Source organism: Syngnathus leptorhynchus, chromosome 12 (genome assembly GCF_054491065.1).
Source record: "Syngnathus leptorhynchus isolate UIUO chromosome 12, UIUO_Slep, whole genome shotgun sequence".
Taxonomy (NCBI): Eukaryota; Metazoa; Chordata; class Actinopteri; order Syngnathiformes; family Syngnathidae; genus Syngnathus; species Syngnathus leptorhynchus.
In genome coordinates this window covers 3,808,274-3,827,746 of record NC_141206.1, presented here as the reverse complement: position 1 = coordinate 3,827,746, position 19,473 = coordinate 3,808,274, and the positions used below count along the sequence as shown (strand labels likewise).

The 19,473-nt window shown below is 39.6% G+C and overlaps 1 protein-coding gene across 1 annotated transcript; it reads right to left on the bottom strand.

Annotated features, from left to right (window-relative positions):
• Positions 1 to 1,081: 1,081 nt before the first annotated feature.
• Positions 1,082 to 19,404, bottom strand: vldlr (very low density lipoprotein receptor). The gene is made up of 19 exons (XM_085925637.1): positions 19,209 to 19,404; positions 14,119 to 14,238; positions 13,333 to 13,455; positions 11,389 to 11,511; positions 10,839 to 11,047; positions 10,474 to 10,636; positions 10,059 to 10,184; positions 9,489 to 9,611; positions 9,155 to 9,274; positions 8,916 to 9,041; positions 8,060 to 8,231; positions 7,336 to 7,560; positions 7,123 to 7,241; positions 6,489 to 6,628; positions 5,960 to 6,101; positions 5,505 to 5,654; positions 2,123 to 2,200; positions 1,742 to 1,911; positions 1,082 to 1,278 (listed from the first exon to the last, which is right to left on the bottom strand). The coding sequence occupies exons 1-19, from the start codon at positions 19,279 to 19,281 to the stop codon at positions 1,243 to 1,245; spliced, it is 2,538 nt and encodes an 845-aa protein (XP_085781763.1). The 5' UTR covers positions 19,282 to 19,404; the 3' UTR covers positions 1,082 to 1,242.
• Positions 19,405 to 19,473: the final 69 nt, after the last annotated feature.

Below are 19,473 nucleotides of genomic sequence, written 5' to 3'. Positions count from 1 at the left end.
GGGGGGGGAAAGGGGTTGCTATCTCTTCTGCCCCTTTGATTTTGGGATAAAAGTAATTTTAAATTATGTTGCACATTCTTTAAATGTTTTCTTTTAAACAAATCTGATTACCTTTTGCAAATATTTGGGAAAGATCTAGTAAAGTTTTATCAGCTTTTCCTGAAGAATTTTTTGAGTTTGGGGGGGGGGGGAAGAGATATCCAGGAAGGAGGCAAATATCGCAGTAATTTTACCCAATAAAATGGTGACCCTTGCACTGCATTAACCCAAGATGTTGACAGTGTGACACCAAGGAATGATGGGCAGCAAAATTAGAACAAATTTCTGGATTAGATTTTTATTTTAATTAGTTTTCAAATCATTCTCCCCCATAGATACAGAGCTTTCACATGTTTAAACAACTGTACAATGCTAGAAAAGATCAACAGCCACAGCAAACATACAAAATAGTTACCAAAATTGTGTTGCACCCCCCTCCCCCCCCCCCTGCTATGTTCAACCCATTTGAATCATAACCTTGGTAGAATGGCTGACCATCGCCCAAAAGACCTCATGTCAAATGTATACAATCTTATTTACACAAAACATTTGATCAAAGTGCATTGAATAAAATCCTGATTGACAGCCTGAGACGATGGCTAAATATGTACAATGTTTAGAAATGCTGAAAACCTGCAGTCAATAACTATAGAATTAAAGATTCAAACAACTAAGGAGGTATTGCAAACATGATTTGATATTTGAACTGAAGACATACTCCCACCCACACACAGAGCCTGTCGGTTTAAAAGGCAAGATGTAGTTTTGATCAGGTTGGGAAACCTGTCCGGCAGACTTGATCTGTTTGGTGAGAGCAGAACTGGTCTCCTGCGCAATTTCAAGACCCCACCCCCACCCCCCCAACCCTTCAAGCACAAAAAAAACAGCTCAGCAAGATTCTACCGACAAAGGATTTTGCTTTTTTTCCGGAAAAGGGCGGGAAGAGACAGTCAAACTGCCTTCAGGGCAGGGAAGCTTGAAAACCAGAACAATGAAAAACAAAATCAAAAGCATTCTTTACAAAATAAATAACATCTTTCAGTTACTGTCACCACTGATAATGATTTAATGCACTTCAGAAGGGATGTTGTCGAACTGGTGCTTACGGGACAACCAGCAGCGTAGGAAACAAGGGGACAACATGTTCTGCGCCATGAGTTCCCTTAAAAACCAAAGGGGAGAGGAAAAAAAAACCCAACATGGTCACGAAAGATCATCCTCCGTGCTCACTATTGAAATCTGAAAGGAGAATAGACAAACAGAGAATTAATGACCAATTTATTTCACGCCGTCATACCTGAATGTGCAGTTCTATTTACAGAGACAATTGTAAAGCTCATATAGAGACAACTTATGCAGTGTTAAATTCTAAGAGTGTTGGGTTGGCAGCTGCAAGGACGACTGCCAATGTCGCGCCGTCTTGCCTCGGAGCTTTGAGTAGTCCGAGGTTAATCTACTTAATCTGTGTACATACATGGGCATGTGCTTTGCGGATGGCCAACAATTCATTCAAGATTACAGAGGGTCACAGATGAGCGTGGAGGTCATTAACAAGCAGTCGCAATCCCCTGCCGAGAAGAAATGATTGAATCGAATGGAACCCTAAGCGACTCTGCACCGATTAAGCCATTTCTTCTTTGCAGGGTCACTTGCTTTTATGATCAGGACAATTCAGGGGGAACGTTATCAACCTTTGACTTACTGCTGGGTATGTGTGTCCCACATTTGCGCCGTGCCGTGTGATGTCAATGTTGAGGTCTTCTTCGGTGGTCTTCAGGTAGACTGGGTTGTCAAAGTTCATGCTTTTCTGGTTCTTCGACGTCCAGTTTCTCCACATCAAATAGCCGCCCGCTGCCGCCATGGCAAGCAGCACTGAGTGTGTGAGCATGGACACAAATTTTCATTAGTAAATAAAAAATAAATAAATAAATAAAAACCATTAGGTGAGGTTCGGGGGGTAACCGGCAATTGAAAATTGTACCATCTGGTTCCAAAAAAGTGACAACCTCTTTTGAATTACAATTATACTTCTTTAGGTGTTGATATTAATTCAAAGAAGGTACATGTGAAGATGTACACTTACAGACGGGTAGTATGGCCCAAGCTGCTGCAGAACCTCTGGCTGTGGTGTTTACCTGAATCGACGTACTCACATTGGCTTCTGGAAAAATAAACACACATTGTGGGCAAATCAAGCACACTAAAAGTTGACGTGATTATCAAGTAACGACAGACATCTCCATTGTTCAGGTAATTGTGGCATTCAAGCAGGGTTTGGAGGGGAAATGAAAAAGCAGCTGCACACCGATGCACATCGCAGCCAAACCTTGATTAGTACCGGTAGCCATTTAAATGAGCAAAAACTCCAAACAAACCAGTCGGAATGTTAGTCGTAACTAAATATCCTAGGAATACTAATGGAATTAGGCTTTGTGATGCATTTATGTCAATTATGTGCCCCCTTTGTACGAAGCTCTTCTCCCAGATATTAACCAATGTATATTATAACGGGATACATATTTTTAATCATCCGATAACATGCACCGTAATTGCTGGGTTAATAATTGGACCAATTCATAACCCAAATTGGATCTTTTCTTTTTTACCCAGCGTGAACAGTTAGGTATTATTTTTTCAATAGAGCTGCAAGTTCTTTATGATGGAAACCCAGAAGACAAGTCATTGCCTTTGTTCGCTTGGAATATTTTGTCTTTAAAGTCATCCAGGAGGTAGTCAGCAGGTTTTGGGGTGGCAAACAATCACCTTTGGAGCTTATTTGAGAACAAGACCAAAACATGCAGCCCTGAGCATCATCATGTCGGCTGCTAGGAAGTTTACAAACTTTTGAACAACGCGAATTGCACGCACTTTGGAGAAAGGATGAATTTCCCCTTATATTAATAAAAGGTTTGTGCAAACAAATGATATTAATACCAAATCGGTGAGCTCAAACCAGAGTAAAATGTCCTAAAGGTATGTACAATCTTGTGTTCTCAAATTTGACCTAGTCTTAAATGGTTGACAGTATATTTAAATGTCCTGTCACTCAGACAACGGCCACATACCTCTCAAATTTACAATTAAAAACACAAAAACAACCAATTAAAACACAACCCCCCCCCCCCCCCGCCCCAAAAAAACATAACTCAAACACAAAAAACAAACAGAGCTACAGAGAAGCTGTAGTGAGAGTGCGATAGAATTTACAGCCACATGAAATTCCAAGATACAAATCTAATTAGGCGGAACAAAATAGAGTTAAGAACAACTGGGATGATGACTGAAATAGTAAAAGCAATGTTGAAAAAAATAGTAGCATTACCAAAATGTTGGAACGAGAGAACAGTTTGACAGGCAAGAATCTGAACAGCAAGTATTACTGTGCTCATAACCATGCCACAAGATTTTTTTCTTCCCTGTAACAAAAGACGAAATACTTGCATAGGAGAGTTATGCAGCCAGGGAAAGGCAAAGCACGTAAAAGCAAGCCTTGAGGTAAGTTGCCCAGCATCAGGAAGCACAACAGGCAACAACTGATGGTATTACCTGAGGAGGGCGGCAAGACAGGTTTCCCATCTTCCTTTGTAGGGCTTTTGGTCAAAAGGTCTGTACCAAGAATCAAGGGGTCAGACTTTAACGGGGTGGGGGCAAAGTGAAAATTAGCTTGTGAATGCTGAGAAGTTTTCACATTTTGCCGTATCACACCTATCATATTTCTCTGATGTACAATTAGAAGAAAAAAAAAAAAAAAAAGAACCTTAATGCATTTGAATGGAGCCAGCTTAGGGTAACCCTCACAGCCCTACCTCAAGATAGTCACATGATTTGTTTTTCATCTCATTTCTTTTTTTTTTTTTTAAATGTTTTTCCCCGCTATTTAATGCTGCATAGCAAACAATTTACTGGTTCTTTATATTTTATGCTTATCTCAATCTATCACCCTCTCATGGGTGAATACAAACCATTCTTGATTGTTCTGGGGCCAACCTAACCCTTAAGTGCATTAACCTGAATGGAAGTTGAGCTGTCAGTCCACTGGTTTTTCCTTTCAGGTGTTCAATTACATCATTTGTCTTTTTTTGTTTGTTTGTTTCTAACAGCTGGTTTAGTAGTGTCTTCTGCTTTCACTGGAGCTTATAAACTACTGATTTAAGCATCAAGGCCACCTTTTGGTGGAAGGTTGTATTGCAGCCAAGTGGCTAACACCCAGGGGGTTACCAACCTTTGATACTGAGAGCTATTTCATGCAGGCACGGATTGATTAAAAATAAAAAAACATGCCTGATAAGTTTGCAGCCCTCAACACCAGACTCTGTTAAAATTACAACCATGTTTCCTGACTTTTGAGCCAGAGTGCATGGTTTGGGCGTGCTTTCAACTTTGAGCTTGAGGTTTTCCAAACTAATTCAGACTGGTGCATAAACTGATCAAGTTTTCTCAAACAAGAGGTGAGATGAACCAAAGAGTGCAGTTGCGTTTGGGAACAACTTCTTCACACATCAAGCTTACTCTAAAATACACTTGGAATAGAAGAATAAAACAATGATCCACGGTTCCTTTTAGTGCAGCAGCAATTACTGAACAAAGGACATAAATGCATTTGCTTGCCATTTCTTAAAGGGCTTTGGCTACAACCCAAATTCGAGAGACTGTGAAAGGCATTCTTTCCCAAGCTATTTATTCAGCACACCAAATTCACCAAAGGGTGTGTTAACACAATTGTACACACAAACTTGGAATCTAAAGTTTCAAGGCATCTTAGACTAACAAGGCATTTATTTTTCTTTTGGTGGACACAGTGGCACAGAGTTGTCAGGGAGATGTTCTACTGCTTTGTTTACGCAACTTGCTTGGTCTACAGCGGAGTCTAATTAGGAGTTTCTATGCAAGAATTCTGTTGCCGGGTTCCTCTCTCACCATCTTCTGTATAGATTTAAAATAAAGAAGGAGTAGAGTAGAGCATCCCTCAGTCACATTAAGCGCGCAAAAAAAAAAAAAAAAAAAAAAAAAAGACTGCTGGCATCGCAACCATGAAATGTTCACTACTACCCCCCCCACCAAAAAAATTTGCTCCTAGATTACGGAGACTACCCCACCCCAAAAAGAAATCCTTGGAATAAGCACCTCAAACACCTTTAAAATACTCCATAACATAATATATTCATGAAAAATAGACTAAAGTACACAACCTATTCTACTGCCAACATTGCTGTCTCGAATAAGTCTTCAATTTCCATTATTTCAAGTCAAAATAATGTTTTTTAAGCACGCGAGACCATGAAATATGAGGGAGTGCCTGGAAGAATATCGTTTTTTTTTAATAAACAATTTTATTCTGTGGCCAATTACCTTAGTTTTTACGTGAATTTAACCAGGTTATTTAAAAGGCAATATCACAAAAGTGCTCCCTTCAACCTCCACCCACAAATCCTGCTCATGCTTTCATAATGGGTGTTTTAACTCACTAGGTCTGCAGCGTAGACCATCAGCAGCCAATTCCTGCCCTTCTGGACAGAGGCAAGTGAATTTGGGAGAGTGTTTGTTGATTTGTGGTGCAGGTAGACACATGTAGCTGCAGCCTCCATTTGGACCTTTCTCTGCACACCAGTTTGTTCCTGCAAACAAGTGTAGGTTTCTTGTTAGATCATGTCCAAGCTTAACTGGCAGTTTTGCCACTGAATTTATCCATTCTGCCAGTTTCCCGGATAGCTTTGACCAAACTATTTGCAAAAGACAAACAACACCCATTATTGGTTACCAGTCAGTCATAGGGACAATGAATTAAAAGCACAATCTAGCCCACATTAACTTTAGGTACTGAGAGAGTTTTCTAAATATATTAAAATTGACCCACAAACTTGCCAATTTATCATTACAGAACCCATTTTTCTTTTCAATTGTGTTTTAATTGCATTCTTACCAGAAAGTTGAATGAGCTCATGGTACACTATGATGTCCTGTGGATCATGCAGATTGTTGGCTAGTGGCACAATGTCCATTCCTGTGAATTTGTTAGCTCCGTAGATGGCTTTCTTCTCACCATCTGTCCAGAAGACACGATCCTGGAAAGAGGAGCATTGGGGGGGAGAAAAAAAAAAAAATTGCCATAAATTTAAAACAATGCTATCGAGATAGCTATATTGATAAATCATACAATTCATTTTAGAACAAACTGAAATCTAATTCTAAAAATTAACATACAGTAGCAGTAACTTTTTGTTTTCCCTGTCTGGTTACCACAGCCTGCCACTCGCACGATTTGTTTGGCACAGTTTAAACCTTCTGGTGCCCCTTGTGATGCAGCCCACCCATTTAAAATCCTAAGAATTCAATGTTAAAATAATAAAAATAAATCAGGAAAAACCCCCTGCAGATTCTTTGTGCGAGTCTCCGCTCTTAAAACAATGACAAAAAAAAAGGCCCACTTTTTGGTAAAATGCGAGCAGTACCTCAAAAACAGTAAGAGCAAAGGGGTGCGCAAGGTAGTCTGAAGATTGTAGCACTTTCTTCCTGTTGTCACCATTCAGGTCAACACTGCAGAGCATATGGAGCTTTGAATCAACCCAGTACAGCCGTCCTTTGATTAAATCTAAATAAAAAAACATACAGAAGATTAGATGGGTATGACATAAAAATGGCAAATATAAATGTAGCCCAAAAAGGGAAAAATGTAGATATAAAGGTGAACATCCAATTCCAATTTGCTTTCACCCAGGGTTGCTCAAAATTAATGCTATCACATTTTAAAATGACTACAAAAGTCAACTTTATTCTTAGAACACTTGAATCTGTGGCTGTTTTGTTGTATATTAAGTTAATCGGACATAAACAAAAGTTGTTGTTTTAAGACATCAAATCAGTGAAAGCAAAGCCACGAGTTTATTAAAAAAATAAAATTAGCCCTGCACATTGAAACACTCAAATCTCTGAGGACAAAAATAAAGATCCTCTACAAGCCACAAGCCAGAATTTCAAAGCCCCCCCCCCCCCCAGTAGTAGTTGAAATAAATCACAATTGACATCTGTTGAATTGATCTTTATAATCAGCTGTGTCAGTATATCGTCAGTGCTTGTGCCTCTTACCAAGGGTTATTCCATTTGGCCATTGGATGTCTGTCGCCACCAGAATCTGCCTGTTGACTCCATTCATACCAGACTTCTCGATCTTGGCTGGCACACCCCAGTCAGACCAGTACAGGAAACTACAATTGACAGATGTGCCCAAAATAAGAGAAACCCAAGTCAGAAAATTGATTTTACAGTATTGACATCTTCAAAACCTTGACAAACACCTACCCAGACAGAGGATCCACAGCAATGGAAGCTGGTTCTTTCAGGCCACTACTAAACAGAATTTTCTGCTTGGTTCCATTAAAGTTTGCAATGGAAATAGTTTTGGTACCCAGATCGGACCAGTACAAGTTCTTGTATATCCAGTCTACAGCGATGCCAACGGGAGCGAGGACGTTTTCTATCACTTTGTTGTGGGTGCTCACGTCGCCTCGTTTGTCCAGCACAGTGCTGTAAGAATAAATTGAAATATTTCAGCTCACGTAAACAAGTTTTACTCTATCACCATAAACACTTTGTAATGCAACAAGTCTAGGTAAATAATTACACAGAAGTGGCCGTTCAAATGACAACAGAAGGAATCTAATTCTGTAAAAATATCTGAACTGCCAGCAGCGCGGACACATTTCGGATTCTTCAAGTACTGCTAAACATTTTGTCCACATCCGAAATAAACTACATGGAAAAAAAAAAAAAAAAAAAAAAAGTCCTGCAGATGCAAGAATAGTTCTGTCGCACACAAATATAATAAAGCTTGCAGTTTCACTTCTCTATTGCAACACAGTGGGGGGGGATGGTAAAACTAAAAAAACCCACATCTCAATTCAGACCAAACTGTGAGGCCATTCATAATACCGCCACAATACTAGTTTTATGCATTTTAAATTCCATACATCAAGACTAATTTATTGCAGTTTTCAAAAGTATGGTAATGTGAACGTTACAGTACCTAAAAATGGCTTTCTGTCCCAGATCGGCCCAGAACATCATCTGCTGGTCAAAATCGGCATCCAGAGCCACTGTGTTTCTCTGCTGCTCCACAATCTGAGTGTACTCTTTTCTCTCCAGACCCAGACGACGAATGTCACGACGGTTTGTGAAAATCAGACAGGGCTCCTTACCTGAGGGGGGGGGGGGGGGGGGATGGGTTGACACAAGAATAAGTTTGCACTTCTTCAAAACGTGTCCAACATATTTAGGATATCATTCTCTATTATGTTTAAATGTTCAATTAATTCATCAAAAGGAGAGATTTAAAAAAAATAAAAATGGGCCCAGCCCATTTGTGATTTGAAGAGCACCCAGTTGGTGACAAAACCTTCCAATTTGACTGATTGTGAAACAACAGGAGGAAGATTGAGCTTTCCTCATTCCTTACCACCAGTCCTATGGTCCGGCCAATTTGAATATTTCAAAGACCAGTTGTGATCAGAATAGCTGGGAAAAACTAAGCACTACTCTCATCCACCACAAGCTTACATAGGTTTGTATTCTCAGGGCCGTTCAGATCTATCATAGTTGGGCTGGACATTTCACTGCTGCGCAAAGCCTTGTAGTTCCGAGGTAGCAGCAGACGGGTGATTAAAACGTCTTTAAACTGCCTAACTGAAAGACCAGATGCCAATAAAACTTGACTGGCTATTAGTCAAGACTAAGCTTTAACCAATACAGAGCCGTAAAGTGTAATATTCAACTCATCAATTCAATTTATTTATCTGTCATCGCTACAAATACATTTCTGTGAATCTTTAATGCCAGTGACTAACTAGAGGCGGGCCTATTCGATTTGACCGGGTATCACTCACCTACAGCTTTACAGACTCCTGTCGTTGGATCCATCTGGTAGCCGTTGTGGCATTCACATTTGTATCCTCCCTTCAGGTTAATGCAGATCTGACTGCAGATGCCTGGGTTCAGGCACTCATTGACATCTGAAGGAAGAAGGGTCGAATGACATCTTTCAACATGCAACAGCAACGTATTCTACCAGAAAGAATAGAGCATCATGTTGCTGCAAGCAATATTATAAAAAGTACTGGCATACCTCCACAGGTTTTGTGATCAATGAGTTGCAGCCCGGGCGTGCAGTCACACTCAAAGCCAATTGTCATGTCTTTGCAGATATGCGAGCAGCCCCCATTGTTCATTAGGCACTCGTTGACATCTGCAGCACAACGCACGATACAGCTCTTAAAGCAGCAAATATTGTTTCTGCCTGATTCACTCAGTCAAATAACTGAAGCATGATGACGCACAAAAAAAATTGTATTTATTTTCCTTAATTTGGTCTGTTGCATGACAGCTTCGTCAGGTTTTGCTTGATCATGAATTCTGATATTAGGGAACTAAAACAGGACATTTAAAAAGGTAAAACTCACCACATTCTTTGATGGGTTCGTCACTCCAGTCTGGACAGTCTCTATTCTTGTTGCATACTTTGCTCATCTCAATACATTCCCCACTACGACATTTAAACCTCTCGGGTCCACGACACTGCGTCGCTGTGAGGAGAGGGGGGGTGGGAAGAGTTTTTTCAAATGCACTTTTTCTAACATCATCTAAAATTGAGATGCCTATTCCTTCACTTTGTTTCATAGTATTTTGACCGGGCCACTCTTAGCACACATTTTAGTATTTTTTTCAAAATGTGTATTTCCAACACATGGGTACATCCGTGTTGAGTTCAATGATATGTAATGTGTTATTAAATCCAAGTCTACACTTGCTCTTCTTGTAATCTTCTGAAAATATTGTGCATGTTATTTTTCTAATTATGAGAACAATTGTTCATTCACGTGATGGAAATACTCAAGCCAGTTATGACCAATTTATGTAACAATTTAAGACATTCCAAAGGGTTCACATAAAGACCCATTAAAGCAATTGTGCAAATAAAAATAAAATAAAAACCCAAAAGGAATCAAACTATTGAAGGAACCAGAACTTACAGTTTTTGCAATTGACCTCATCTGATCCATCTGCGCACTCTCGGACGCCGTTACATTGTCTGTTGCCCAGGATACAGTTCCCGTCGTCACATTTGAACTGATCTGCTCCACAGGTGCGTGCAGCAGCTAATATCAGACAACATAACCAGAGTCATATTAGACGCCCTAAAAAAGTTCACTGGTGTTTGAAAATACATTGCAGACTACCCCGGAATAAATAAAATCAGCAAAAACAGAATGAATTTGCTTTAATTGCATTTATGGTATTTAATTTGTTAAGTCATTAAACACACAATATAAACAAGCAGTCACACTGTAGACACACATGCATGTTACTCTTTTTTTTTTTTTTTTTTTAACAGTGTTTAAAATAATCCCAAAAGAAGGTATATACGGTGTTGAAGTTTGTACATACGACAGTTTGCTTCATCGCTGCCATCTTTGCAGTCGGAGTCTCCGTCACACCTCCACTTTTTGTGAATACACTCTCCAGAAATGCATTGCATGTCACTCGTTGAGCATTTGGATGGTGGGGTTGGGTGACGACCACACCGTAACGGCGACTCATCGGACTGATCCTGCAGAAGAACAGACAAGTTGGAACGCAAGAGACGTGTGAAGCATGTACGCCTTTGGATGACAAATCTGGTGTTTATTGTTCTTGGTCGGCTGTGGCAAAATTGGGATAAAAATTTGAGATCCGCTGCCATTAATGCGGTGAATTTAGTCAAAACATACATTCATGATAACAGCTTTTCTTGTTCATTGCCGTTTCCTTACCTGGCAGTCGACATCCTCGTCACATACCCAACTATTTGGGATGCATGTTGAATTTTCACACTGGAATTGACTTGGGCCACATGAAGAAGGCGCGCACCCGACCTCATCTGAGCCATCCCCGCAGTCGTCCTCGCCGTTGCAAACAAAGTTTCGGGAGATGCAGCGTTCACTGGCGCAGGTGAATTCGTTTGGAGCGCAGGTTACGTTACCTGAAAGTGCATTTTCAGACAGATTGTAGTTTACATCATTTGGTTCCATGATGTCAAAATTTGACAATACAGCCATGACCTGATGCACCATGTCGTTTCAAATACTATAAATCATTGAAAACTTTGATTTCACGTACTGATTATGTTTATGTGGATTCATGACCAGGAAAATTCATTTAAATAGATTTGATTTGAGCAAGCATGAAGGTAATTAAAATGGCTTGCTGGCAGCTCCTGTCAATTACTGGCAGCCAGACACAGTCAAGCATGAACATCACAAGCAGATATTTTTTAGACCATAAGTCGCACTTTTTCATAGTTTACAGTAATTCTCAACCTACCGCAGTTCACTTCATCTTCTCCATTGTCACAGTCCTTTTCACCATCACACTTCCAGAAGTTGGGGATACACTGTGTGGAACCTGCTCCACAGCTAAACTCATTCAAACGACAAGTTCGCATGTCTGCATGATAAAAAAAACAAAAAAAAAACTGATCACAAAACAATGTATTGCAATGATTTGGTTTTGTTTGTTTTATTCTAATATAACCATTCAAAACAAACAAAAAAAAAAAACAGTGCAGCAAATATTTTTCTAGTCTCAGCACAAGCCACGACAGATACAGAACCCTCGAGAGGGAATCTTAACGCCACAATATACAACAGACTAGCAACATCTGCCCTTAGTGTCTAGTTAATATTAACACACAGGATGGTAAAAAACTGATTAGGATCTTCCAGAAATAAAACTGAATCAAATTGTTTGCCTGTAGTTGTATTAATTCTGCACATGGATCTGTTTTGCTCATCTAAAATTATGAAAACCTATAGGCTCAAAATTGATGAGCCAGCTCCTTGTACAGATAAGTTGAACTTTTATTTTTGATGTGATACATAAAAAGGTGGATTGTACAATTATTAATTCTATGAATGCATTATGGGTCATACTTTACGTCCACCTTTCCTACCCTCTACTTCAATGAAGAACAAATACTCATGCAGCTCATGTTACCACAACTCTCAAACAGTAGTACCTAAAATAACACCTCATAGGCTGTATGCTTTGTCAAAAGATCAACATACTGAACATGTTGCATTAAAACAAAATTGACATTAGCTTGTATGTATTAAAGATTGTGTCAAGCTAATAAAACAGACCTATGCATTCATAGCATGCCAGCACATGGCATCAGATTTTTTTTTTTTCCCAGTACAGTCACTAGAGATGACCATGCAAGTGCAGTGTTTTCCACTACTAAGAATAAGAACAGCTGGACAAACAAACAGAGTGACACTAGCAGTTGTACGTGCAGCTCAGCCCATGTACTGTACACTGCAGCGAGAATGCCTGGAACTTAATCAGATGCACATGATCAGAGCCTCAAAGTTCAAGACCTTCAGGAAAACGTTTATACGTTAAGACTACGGTAAATATTGTTCAAGTACAAACACAGACAAGACAAAAATACTCCAATGAGAAAGTGCTGACAAGACACTATATAATTTGCTTGGCAAATACGCAGCCGAGCCCAAGTCTTAAACTTGCTCATTCATGGTATTAACAGAGTTTAATTCATGAATCCTGAGTGAACATGAACAACAGGAATACTCATATCAATATTATATATACAAATACACTGGATTTTTTTGTTTCTCCAGTACTTAGGTTGTAGGCATTACTCATCCTTTCAGTGCATTACTACTAAAGTTAACCGATGTTTTGTGCTTAAGATGGTGGATGAAAGCAGAACGGTGCATGATTTTGATGCTAAATTGATTTGAACTTTATCTTAATCAAATAAAAGTCAAGTCAAGTTTATTTGTATAGCCCTAAATCACAAGGCTATACAAGTACGCCAAAAATGTTCTCAAAAGCCGACGGTGCACCTTGTAGTCCGGTGCGCCTTATATATGGACCAAATTCCTAAATTTAAACTGGCCCGAAGCATTGTGTCATGAAATCAATCATAAGTGGCCCGCTGAAGACTATGAATCATGAATCAAAAAGAGTATGGGTCATTTCATTATTCTAAAGTAATTTGTTGCATCTGAAGTTGAAATAAAAAAAGATAAAATGGAAAATGATTTGATTTGGATTAAAAATCTGACATGCATTAATGGAGCGCCTTATAGTCCAGTGCGCCTTATATAAGGACGTTTTAAAATGGGCCATTCATTGAAGGTGCAATAAAAGGTGAAAATATGTATATTTGGTGCGCCTTATTGTCCGGAAAATATGGTAGTTAAAATTTAAATCAGAATTTGAGGCTTGTGCTGTACTTACGGCAAATTTCGACACTTTCGTCTGATCCGTCCTCGCAGTCTGGCTCCCCATCACACTGCCACCTCTTTGGAACACACTGGCCATTACGACATACAAAGTCTGCATCTGGACAAACCTTCTTGACTGTTGTCGGAGGGGAAGAAAGCAATCAAAATGCACATCCATGACTTGATTCTCACTTCATAAGTTGCAACCGCTTTAGTCATAATTTCTCAACAAATATGGTATGACTAACTGACAAAATGAATTGAAATGTACATAAGCTATAGGTAACCTCTCAAGTGGTTCGTGATGGGCTCAAATTGGATAACATTTTAAAATCAATCAACAGATTGTCATGTGTGACCTTTAAGTAATTGGATTTTTCTTCGTTTGGCATCTTACTATATTTATTCTTTACCATTTTACACCCCATGTGTTACATGACCCAGATAAAATAAAAAAAGGAGGTGACATTTGGGGTTGGTTTTGAAAGAGAAAATTATTGTACATCTGTACTGTGGGTGTGTGTATATTGTATGACTATATTGATTGGTTCATCAGCACTACTCTGATGCCTCTGTATCAGCAGGTTGGTCACCCCAGGAGATAAGAGACTCACCAGTTCTGTGTGACTTCTACAAGAACACAAAGATATGTTGCCCAACATACTCTCCTCTCCACTTCTGGTTTACAAATGGGTCCATAATTGACCACACTTGATTGCCCCCCCCCCCCCCAACCCTAAAGAAATCTTCAGAATTTAAGAATTCATTTGGCAGAATATTTCAAGCAAGCATTTCTTACCACACGAGCGTTCATCACTGCCATCACTGCAGTCCTCGTCCCCATCACACTTCCAAACAGACTGGATACAACGACCATTTTCACACTGAAATTGGTTGGCCTCGCATTCTGTTTTAGTTCCTGATGGACAGAAACAAATCATGACATGAATTGTCACAAAAAGAGAAATATGATTTTGTAACTGGGGATGAGCAATAACTTTTTCTGTACAGACCGATTAATATTTGCTCGAGGACTCACTGAGTACCGGTACCTTTCTGACGCACATGATGATTTTGCAATGTGCTAAAGTGCATCACCAATGACTGGCAAGGAATTTGATGTTAGAGGTTTTCCTGCCTCAAGTATCAGTGGGTGGTATCGGCTTCCTTCACGAGTACCCAAAATCTTGGAATAAGGACAGTATTAGCCCGATACAAGCACCTACTAGTACACATCTATTTCTGCACATACAGTAATGTTTCATTATCTCTTGAGGTCTTGTGTCGCATTGCTCAGTATATTAATAAGTTTGTTTCTAAGTTTATAGAAAATAAATTCAAGGTTTAGATTTATGTCCCATTGTAAGACTATCTTGAATTATTCTATATGAAACAGCTCACAATGAGTAATTTCAGACAAATCTATCCAAACAAAGGTCGGCGTGCATTCTCTCTTAGGCTATGTATTCATATGTACACATTTTAATTCATGTGAAAGAGCAAAATCATTTGAAAAAGAACTATATATAAACATGCTCCACAATTATTTCTGCAGTCTGTCACTGGAGATATTCAAATGCTACTTTAACTGTACACAAATACATGTACAGTAGATTAGTACCTTAAGTGCCCATCCACCCACCAAGTGTGGAAATTCAAGAGTCACCCTCAATGGCTCTGAAATGTCCTGCCACGCCTCGCATCGTGCGAACCATCTCTGTAGTTGCCTTTAGCACAGCAGTATATGGACGCCAAGAGTTTCAACCTTGCATGGGGCAGCAAATCCTTAAATGTCATCAGGACTAATACAGGATGTATTAAAATTCTTGATTTTTGACACACTTTAAGAGGTGTCAAGAAAAAAAAAAAAAAAGCACAATATTTCCCATGCAGGGTAAATCTACAGCAGGTAGAATTCCTAATCCAGAAGATGAGTATGATGAGCTTTAAACGACACTACAATTTCAGTCAACCTAACAAAAGGAGGATCAAAATCATCAGCCCATCACCAATGAGAGAATTCATCATCAGAAGTGCAATGTGTGCTTGAAAAAGGACAAAGCCACTGAAGGGAAAACGGATACGGTAATGAGCATCCATTCATATTGTGCTAAAAATCATCACCAAGACAGTTCCTGGGGGAGGAACTAAACAATGTAAAGAAAGAAAACATTTCGAGAGAAAGAATCAAAACTGGTAGTTTGGTCGATAAGAAAAAAAAAAACTAACCTCGTATGATAAAGAAATCTTCTCTAAAACATCAAACATTGCTCTTGTGTCCTGCTCAAAATGGTAAGTCACTGGGTATTACATAAGCACGGTCACACTGGTGGTCACGTTAATGCATTTTTGCCCAGTAACACAAACTGTTGCAGTACGTTCCCCTCCTCCTCTTCCAGTCCACCACCCCGCCCACTTCAGGAGCCAAGTGCACCCCCACACCGCCAGTGCTCATGTAGCTGCAGATCTGGGTCTAACATGCCATCATACTCACTGTGGAGGGAAACTACATCCATTTTAATCAGGGCAAGCATTGAAGCTGCTCTGATTTGTGAGACGCCTTGCTCACAGGCTTAATTTAAATCTATGTGTACTTGAGTGATTTTTTTTTCTTTGAGACAACTGTTTTTTTCATTAATATCCTGTACACCACAAACTTCAACGCCTCAAATCTGCAAAGAAAGGGAAAGAAAAAAACACCAAAGAGCCTAATTGTGCCAATTTCTAGCTCTTGATAATTGAGCCTGGATTTCCTCTACTCTTGGGCAGAATTGGAATTTATGTGGCAATGGTATGCACACATTTGATCTACCAACAGCAAAGAAAATAAGCTTGAATATGTTGTGGACATTTGGTGAAAAATACATTAAAAAATTATTTAGTTCCTTGATCAAACTGATTTCTAAGATAACAGCATGTTTCAGCACAATGTTCAGTTGAGTGACTTGATTAGGGCTTAACAGAGGTCCGAGTTCAACATTTTCATTCTAGGTGTCTTTGTCAAGGATGAAGAATCTGAGACGAGGTTACATTTGATTGTTTGCTTAAGATCGCTGTACATATACCGATAATTGGATCGATTTTGAGGGAGATTTCCCCCCCGCTTCCGATCAAAGTCAGCCAAGGCCCATTTAATGGCTGTACCCAAAGATAATTCAGAGCAATCATCCGTTGGTGGTTGGTGCTAAGAATGTCTTTTTCCTTCTCAAATAGCTTTAAATAGTGATTGAGGAGGAGTATCCTAAATGTTACACAGGTTCTATATTTTCGATGCCAATCAGAAAGCAATAAATAGTTCAATGCTGCCAAACTTCAATATTGGAGGAGAAGACCGTATGTACTTAGTCTTAAATGAATAAATATTACTTGTTGACTGAGGGGGGAAAAAAACCCTCAGCATTAACACTTGCACTAAACATTAAACTGCAAATAAAATAATTCCTTTATCCCTATCCCCAATGATTTAAGATAATCCAAATAGTGCGGATCACAACTGTTTGGTCTACTCTCTGCCCTGTGCCAAGGTCTGTCAAGTCCAAATGGCTCTTGTTTAGGTTTAAATGGAGATATGATAATGTTGCTGCTGCTTTTATGGTTTTACAAAGATACTATTACTTCTATTATTGACAAGTGTTAAGCACCAAGCCCTGATACGAATAGCAAAATTGTACATTCGACTTACACTTCATTTTTAATTGTGTGTAGAAGACTCAAGGTGACAGCAAAGCACTTAAAGAGGGGATAATAAAGCACAATGTTCATGCGTCTAGCATGACCACAATTATGAACACAAGTTCAGCAAGTCCAAACGATCCACTTTCACATATTATCTAACCTAAATAACACCCAAGCAAATACTGCTGTATGGCCAATCAACTCAATCCTCATCACTATCCTACTGGGGAGAAAAAGCACATTAAATGGATTGATAGTTAACTGCCTCTGCAATAAATGTTACATGATAAGGAGACTCTATAGAGCTCTTGTATGTGCGCTTTTATATTAGGTGGTTGTTCTGAAAGAGGAGGCCAGAGATATAGCAAGAGAAACTACAGATGGACTGCTCTGCAACAGTAGCTTTGTTGTCAAACATATGAGGATACTACTCCACAGGCTCACTCAACACAAGTGGTAGGCAAATAAATCACTACAACTACAGCTCAGATTTATGTTTATTTCGTACAAATAGCCTAGATTTTGGCACAGTGTAAATGTACAGATTGTGTATATTACATTGCCTTGCAGTAAATTCACCACCTACTATGCTCCTGCATTTCAATATGCCTCATAATATTGGTATCTAGTATTTACTCAGGTAGTATTCGGCATATAAAAAAGCCTCCAAGAGTCAGTAGGGGACTGTGGATGCCCCTCTAGATCTATATAGAATACACAGTGGAGCCTCGGTTTTCGACCACAATCCGTTCCAGAAGGCTGTTCGAGAAGTGAATCGTTGAACTCCGAATCATGTTTTCCCATTACAAATGATGGAAACAGTTTCAATCCGTTCCAGGCAAAAAAAAAAAAAAAAAAAAAAAAAAAAGCCTTTTTTTCAGCATTTTTTTATTTGCGCATTTTTGTCCATCGCGATTTCACAGCGCACCGCCGACCGCGCAACTGCACCGCGTTGGTCGCATGATTGTGATAGAGCAGTCGCTGAAATTTAGAAAATATTTTTAAAGTCCTGATGTACTTTCCAAAATTGAGGTGGACTTCAGTGCGCAGGGAGCTTAATTTTGTCCGATCGCGCAACTACAGCGCACCGCCGAACGCGCAACCGTAGTGCGCGACAACCACGCAACTACACCGCGTTGGTCGCATTATTGTGACAGAGCGGTCGTTCATATTTTGAAAATATTTTTAAAATCCTGATGTACTTTCCAAAATTGAAGTGGACCTCAGTGCGCAGCGAGCTGAATTTTGTCCAATTGCGCAACTACAGCGCACCGCCGAACGCGCAAGCATAGCGCGCCGCCGACCGCGCAACTGCACCGCGCTGGTCGCATTATTGTGACAGTAGCGACAGCCGAGTTTACCTGCCGCAGGTGACTTCAATCTAGGTCTGATCATTGGGCCAGGTCTCAATAATGGCAAATAAATTCTTCTTGAATCTTAATTATGCTAATTTAATGACATTGATTAATTCATCAATTATATTTCATTGATTATATAGGCTAAAAGAGGACGAGCCGCCGCCACTGCCGTGTGTGTGTGTGTATATATATATATATATATATATATATATATATATACTAAATATTTATTACTGACAAATACTATGTACTAATCGATGAAATATAATTGATTAATTAATCAATGTCATTCAATTAGCGTATTTAGACCTGGCCCAACGTTCAGACCTAGATTGAAGTCACCTGCGGCAGGTAAACTCGGCTGTCGCTACTTGTCACAAATTCATATTCAAACTCATCGTGACCCACTTCGAAATAAGTCATTTTATACTCATTTGAATATGAATGGAAGAGTCAATAGTAACGCGTGATCTCACAGTAGTAGTAGTAGTAAATGACCACAAAATCAGATTAGATTACGTGCACATGTGAACAGCAGGCGTTTTTTCGGAAGGAGGAAACTGATTGACTAAGAAAAAAGGACAATCAGACAAACGAAACGGGGCCCGCTTCATTCCAGAGTAGTGCAATATAATAAGATATAATAGTCCATCTAAATTTGTAGCGACGTAATATCGTTTGTCTAAAGAAAACAGGTCATGCATGCCTCATTTCTAACAATAAACGCAAGGTACAAGACATCATAACCGAGCTGGGTCATTCAATCAGAGGGCAGCACTATGACAGGTGTTCAAACTGGACGACATTTGCTATTTGCTGCGTGACTGACTTTCATGCGAGGGAAATCAAGACTTACCGCGAACACTCGTACAATGTTGGAGACATATTAGCAGCGGGAGCAAAAGGATTCCGGCTGTGGACGCGATCATGTCTCGCCCTGAAACGTGCGTTTGGTTGCTAGCCGAGCGCTTAGCTCTGCTTCTTTCTTGAGGCTCGGTGCTGCCCTGATTTGCTCTTTGGGTCCGCTGCGGTTCAAGCGCCCAGCATATATATATGCACGTATGCGCGCGCGCTCTCGCATATATGCTCGGACATACACACTCCCACGCACGCACGTACGT